This window comes from Enhydra lutris, unplaced genomic scaffold (genome assembly GCF_002288905.1).
Source record: "Enhydra lutris kenyoni isolate GAN:26980312 unplaced genomic scaffold, ASM228890v2 scaffoldscaffold27, whole genome shotgun sequence".
Classification (NCBI taxonomy): Eukaryota; Metazoa; Chordata; class Mammalia; order Carnivora; family Mustelidae; genus Enhydra; species Enhydra lutris.
Genome location: NW_019154111.1, coordinates 14,239,657 through 14,246,434, shown reverse-complemented (window position 1 = coordinate 14,246,434; position 6,778 = coordinate 14,239,657). Strand labels below are relative to the sequence as shown.

The following is a 6,778-nucleotide window of genomic DNA, read 5'->3' as shown; positions in this document are numbered from 1 at the left end:
GGCAGTAGATAAACAGGCAGCAGAGGGGCACATAATGAGAGAGAGTCAGCCATAGCATCTTTTCCTCTTTTCTCTACCCGCACATATTTTTTCTTCGTCTTTTATAAAAGTAAATTCCTGGGTTTTGATGAAGAGAACCCTTCAGTGGCTTAAACATGCACATACAGTGGTTAGTCCAGCGTCCAGCTTCCAGCATCCCCAGGATCTGAGGTTCTAAGAACACTACTGTGCTGAGGGTTAACGACATTCCTAAACAACACTAAATCATAGCATATGGTACAGGAGCCTATTGCTTATCCTACCTCCTCCCTGAAGGGCAGCTAACCAGATGGTTTGAGTGGGGCCTTTGGTGTGTAACCATGACAGACACAAAGAAAGTTATAACCATCCCTCTTCCCAATAGTATCATCCCTCTTGTCCTCCAGTGCTTGCTACAGGTCATTTTTGGAAAATTTGTTTTTGCAGTTTGCAGTTTATTTTGCTTCACATCAAAGGCATCTTTCCGGCGTGGGGAGGAATCTTGCAGATAGGTTTTACTTGTTGTCTGAGAGTCCTTCCCAATGTACTCTTCTCTAGTTAGAGTATATGGAGGCCACTTACAATGGCACCTCTTATTCTGGTGAAGAAAAGAAGATTGGACACATTTGAGAATTGCCTGAAGCAGGGTTTTAATCTGAGTCCTTCTGTAGTCCTGCAAGGACTCTTTATCTGGAGCATTGTTCCAAAGGTGGTGGTCGCTGATTCTATACTTTTTACCTGATTCTTCCCCCAGCTCATGCCATCTCTTCATAGAGAATTTTTATTCCAACGTAGAAACACCACCACCGCCCCCCAAGGCACCTGCGCCTGCCACCAAATTCATTCATAGCCTTACCTTCTAGAAGCCCCTTTTGGGTGGAAGAGCTGCTGTCAGGAGCTCTCAGGAGAAGAGAAGCATGGAGTGTTGTTAGTTCAACTAACCTTTGTAACATTGCCAAGCTGGGAGCAAGGCATTTTTCTAGTTACTGTATAGGCTAGAAAGGAGATTTTAAGACATTTAGGTCATGCTTTTATGTGTTTTGTTTTTTATCTGTGTGCCCGATATTTCAGAGAAGACTTTTCTTGAGGGTAGTGGCTTGTTTATAACATTCTGTAAATAGCCCTGCCTAATGTGGGCTTTTTACAGGTATTTTCTGCTGGTTTTTCTATATGGATTGGTACGGCATCTGACTGTAGTAACCAGAAAGATGCTGAGCTAGGGGATTTTGTTATTCCACCTCCTGTTCAGGGTTCTAGCTTAGCGGCTCATTGGTCTTGAAATCCTTGGCTTCTCCCTCACTGTGTCAGGATATGTTAAGACCTCCAGGTGCTAACTGTTATTATTTCTGTTGACTGAGCCCCGTATGCACCTCTAGTGCTCACTGACCTGTCTCTTCTGTTGCAGAAACATTGCCGAGGCTCTTGTCAGCAAAGGTTTAGCCACGGTGATCAGATACCGGCAGGATGACGATCAGCGGTCCTCTCACTATGACGAGCTGCTTGCTGCGGAGGCCAGGTGAGATGAAGCATCGCAGTGAACACCTTGAGACCTTGAGACCAGCAGTGTCGCTTTTCTCCTTGCCTGCTGTCCTGCCTGTCCCTGAGCACAATGTGATGGAAAGCACTATGCTGAGAAAGATTGTAATATGCTTTTATCCCAGTTTTGCCCCTATCCGAAGAAAAGGGGTACACTTCACATGTGCTGTGTAACCTTGGTTGAGTACATTTGGGCCTTCATTTAAGTCTGCAAAATAGGCATATCGTAGATAGGATCTCACGTAGATGTCACATGAATCATAGGTTGAGAGTACAAGATATTTTTACCACCACCATCCTCTCAGTCCCTGGGTCTAACAGTGAAGCTCTCCTTATGTGTGCAGGACATTTGCCTCAGTTTCTTACCTCCAGAGCCCTCTGCTCCCCGGCCCCTCCCATTCATCACCTCTCAACCTTTTGTCGTGTACAAAGGAAATGAAAACATTTATTAGGAAATGAGTTTTTGTTTCACACTTCTGACAGCTGGCAGGAGAGCATTTGAGAAGCCCGGTGACATTTTACTCCTGTCCTTCATCCCTGTGGCTGATTGCCCCAAGGACGTGTGTACTGCTTGGTGTTCTTTCTTACCAGTGACATTCCTTGTGGGCTCGTACTCACAGAGATGTCTGTCCCTGGGTGGTACTGGTAGTTTAGTGATTCCCAGACTTCCCAGGAAAGAGCAAAACATGAGATGTTGGTGAACTGACCAGGGTACTTCAGCAGACTGCTTGGTCTCAACCAAGATATAGCCACTGTTTGAAAGAGGTGCACGCCGCCCTCAGCCATTTGTTTAGTTCTAGAAGTTTGCTAGTTGCCATGTTATGCTCTGTGGTTTGAGGAGGAACGAGTTTGGGCACATGTTATCTGTGCTTCAGACTTTGTCATTGAGATCACTTCTTTTGCTCTTTGGCCCAGAACAGTGCCCTGATACGTGACACTTACCTCTAACACCATGTCACATCCTGATGGATAGAGCATCTGTAGACTCACATAGAATGTCAGCTAAGAAATCAGTCTGTCAGACTGTTGTAGGTTTTTGGATTCTTTCTTGTGGGTTTTTCCCAATAGGCCCTGTCTAAAACCTAATTCATGTACGCAGAGAGTTTAAGGCTCCTTAATGGCCAGCACAAAATAATACGATACGTAATCCATAATTGGTGTTTCTCTCAATCGTCCCTCAGTTCTTCCTTCTCTCCCTGTCTGTATTATCACTAAGGCAGCCTGGCTGGAAGAACCCATATTGGGAAATGCAACTTCACATCGCTAAGTACCACCTGATGATCTGGCTCCTCCAGGAAATGGATAGTGATTAGACTGCACTTCGGTGGCGTTCAGAGGGCAAGTCTGTGCTTAGCCTGTGGGTGGACTCAGCGTGACCTAGTGGTAACTTGAAAAACAGGTTATAAGTTCCCAGCATAACAGGAGCACTAAGCAGTACAATGGGATCTAGACTCCTGTTTTCGGCCCAGTGTCACTCTGCCACTAGTCACATATTTGTGACTGATAGACATGAAAATAATTTGCATAGCTGCTCTGGAAAGTAAGGCAAAACCAACTTTCTTCTTCTTTTTTTTATCTTTTAATTTTTTTTTTTAAAGTAAGCTATACACCCCATGTGGAAGGCTTGAACTCATGACTCTGAGACCAAGAGTCGTGTGCTGTACCGACTAAGCCAGCCAGCCACCTCAGCAAGCTTTCTTACGCTGTTGGAAATAGCTACATGTGCTGTGTTTAATGGGTATACATAGATAGTGAAAGGTTTTTTTTTTATATAGATTATGTTCTAAATATATTTTTTATTTAGATTACAGGTAACTTACAATGTAATATTAGTTTCAGGTGTACAATATAGTGACTCAGCACTTCCAAACATCACTCAGTGCTCATCACAACAAGCACACTCCTTTATCCCCATCACCTGTTTCCCCTGTCTGCCTCCCCTCTGATACCATCAGTTTGTTCTCTAGAGTTAAGGGTCTGTTTCTTGGTTTACATTTCTCCCCCCCCCCCGCTTTGCTCATTTGTTTCTTAAATTCCACATATGAGTGAAATCATATGGTATGTGTCTTTCTCTGACTGACTGATTTCACTTAGCATTATACTCCCTAGCTCTATCCATGTTGTTGCAAATTGCAGGATTTTGTTCTTTTTTTATGACTATTCCTGTGTGTGTTTGTGTGTGTGTGTGCATACACACACATACATACCACTTCTTTATCCATTCATCAAGTGGACACTGGGCTGTTTCCATAATTTGGCTGTTGTAGATAATGCTGTTGTAAACATTGGGGTGCATGTATCCCTTCGAATTAGTATTTTTTTCTTTGGGTAAATACCTAGTAGTGCCATTGCTAGATCATCGGGTAGTTCTATTTTTAACTTTTTGGGAGACCTCCGAACTGTTTTCTTTTCTTTTTTTTAAGATTTTATTTACGTATTTATTTGTTTATCAGAGAGAGAAAGAGTGAGCGCAAGCAGGGGGAGCCACAGGCAGAGGGAGATGCAGGCTCCCTGTTGAGCAAGAAGCCTAATGTGGGACTTGATCCCAGGACCCTGGGATCATGACCTTAGCCAACGGCAGATGCTTAACCAACTGAGCCACCCAGCAGGTGTCCCTCCATGCTGTTTTCCTGAGTGATCCTACCAGTTTGTATTCCCACCAACAGTGCAAGAGGGTTCCTCTTTCTCCACATTCTCACCAACACCTGTTGTTTCTTGTGTTGATTTTAGCCATTCTAACAAAGTGATATCTCATTGTAGTTTTGATTTACATTTCCCTGATGATCAGTGATGTTGAACATCTTTTCGTATGTCTGTTGGCTGCGTATATGTCTTCTTTGGAAAAAGATGTTCGTTATTTCTGCCTGTTTTTTAGTTAGATTATTTGTTTTTTGGGTTTTGAGGATAGTGAAATTTTTAACTTGGAGGTTTTAGGAAGAAAACAACCTTTTTAGCACTCATTTTAAGCAGAATCAATGTAACAACATGCTTGTCTATTAAAGCTGTGAGCAGCCTAGAGATAATTGTGTTGAGCCATTGCCTTCAGACCGGTGGTGGAAAAACTGGCTTCAGGGTCATTGCACTGTTGTGGGTTGAGTAAACAGAGAGGAATTAACCACTTCCCCAAGCCTGTGAGGCATTGCCATAGGGCAGTACAGACCTCATAAAGAAGTAGGAGAAATGGCCAGCATGACCTGCAAGTCTTCCTTTAGACAGTATTGTTAGCCCCAGAATGGCAGCCCAGTACCCTCTTTAGATAAAATCCCCCAACAAGGTTAATGAAGATCCAAGGAAGACTGGAATACCCGCCAGATGGGAATGGTGGTTCTGTAGCCATTAAAACATGTTTTCAGTTCAGAAGGTAGTCTTCCCCCATTATAAGTGGTGGAATTGATCTCGCTTGAAGCCCACCTATTTGCTGGCAATCTGCTTTTAGTTTGCTTTCACTTTGAAGCACTCCATTCCCCATGACATACTCCTCATGTTCCCTTAGCATTTTTACTTGGTTCTGTCACATTATAGCATGTCAAAGGTCTTTTTACATGCTTCTGCTGCCCCTTATCCTGCCTGTCTGTTGAATATTATTTGAGTTTAGGGTTGTTTTCCCCTAGCTAGATCAGCTGTTTTTTCCAGTTGAACGTTGCCTTGTAATTTTATGCCCCTGTCGGTGCAGTTCCTCCACCTCCCAGCTTAGTGTCCTCTGCAGATCTCATTAGTGAGTTGTTTACTCCTTTCCTGGGCCCTGAATAGAACCCCTAACCAAGAATGGCTTTGGTGTTGACCCCAAGTCTCTCACTGCATGGACTGTCACTTAACTGTCTTTTGATTATCATCCTTCAGCTACTTTTTAATCTTCGGTGATTGTGTACTGAACCAAGCCAATTTGAATTAATTTCCCAAGTACAATTTCTTGAGGTGCTGTATCTAATGCGTTAGCAAAGGCCAAATTAATAACATCTGCTATATTCATATCAGTCTTTCACCCTGGAACTCATTAGGTAAATAATACGTGGGTGAGGGTAACATAGCGAGGCTGGCACTTTTTTCAGCCCTTCCACATAGGAGTGTTGATTCCCATAGCTTGCTCTGTCTCTGACCTCTAGAATCCTGCACTTTCTTCCTCTGGTTATCCCTAGCGATACCAGCACTGGTGCACAGTGCTCTTCCAGTGACTTTGCTTGGCCACTAATCCTTTTAGAGCAACATTGTAAGCTTTGGGGAAAGGGCAGCCTGTTAATGCGGCTGACTTCCTGGGTCAGGGCAGCTGCCTGCCCAGGAGTTGATGAGCTTTCTCGGGGTTCAGTGGCCACTGCTTCCCTCGCAGGGGGCTGTGTTCGCTGCACTCCTCAGACTATACGACCGGAGCTCCAGGAGTGATGTGTAATACGTTCATTGGGAAGCCAGGAGAGAGACAGGGAGGAAGGGCCCCAGTTTGAAGTTCGCCTGCTACTTCCGAGTGTCTCCACCTGCCATCCAGAAGCAAGCTGCGACCACCTCGGCAGCTCTGATCAGTGTTGTTGACCCTTCAAGGCTCCTTCATTCACGTGCCTTTCTCCTTTTGGGAAACCTTCATTATACCTCCAGGAGCTGGCATATTTAGAGGAAAGCACATCTTTTTTTGTTGGAAGGATAAATAAACCCCTAATTCCCAGTAGGTGCCTTCCTTTCCGATTCAGTTGTCTGTCATCAGCTGCCTCCTCCCTCATTACCTTGTGTCCCGGCAAGATAAGGTTTTGGCATTTTTGCTGGTACTCTCACACCTTGTTTGTCTCATGGGCTCCATTGAAAAGCCCTTGATTTTGTCCCAGGCTTCTGAGAGTTCCAGTGTGTGTAGGTCATGTTTTTAGTAAAAAAAAAAAAAAAAAAAAAAAAAAAAAAATGGCCTTACATGCAGCTGACCTACGCTTTGTGTTGTCACTCCTGAACTCGGTTCCCCCTTTTAGGGGCCTCATATGCACTTCTTTGGGAGTCTGACAGATCATGTCTTTCCTGCACCACCCTAATTTTTCATCCCCATATAGACTTTCCGGCATTTTCAGTTTTCGTTTTATTGCAATATTTCTCGCTCACCTGGCTCACTGAATTACTTGGTTTGATGGGTATTCTGAACTTCAGGTGGGGCTTCTGACTCCATCAGAGAATCTGTCTTCTATCCTTCTGAGGTATTTCTAAGATACTGAGTCGTTATTGGGAACTTCCATATTTTCTCTCACACTCTAGCCTG

The 6,778-nt window shown here is 44.0% G+C and overlaps 1 protein-coding gene across 1 annotated transcript in view; it reads left to right on the top strand.

Annotated features, from left to right (window-relative positions):
- Window positions 1–6,778, top strand: part of LOC111152030 (staphylococcal nuclease and tudor domain containing 1) — a 413,353-nt gene that overhangs the window by 219,297 nt on the left and 187,278 nt on the right. The window contains exon 13 of the mRNA XM_022510305.1: window positions 1,424–1,534. Coding sequence (XP_022366013.1) covers window positions 1,424–1,534 — 111 coding nt within the window. The remainder of the gene's footprint in view (window positions 1–1,423; window positions 1,535–6,778) is intronic.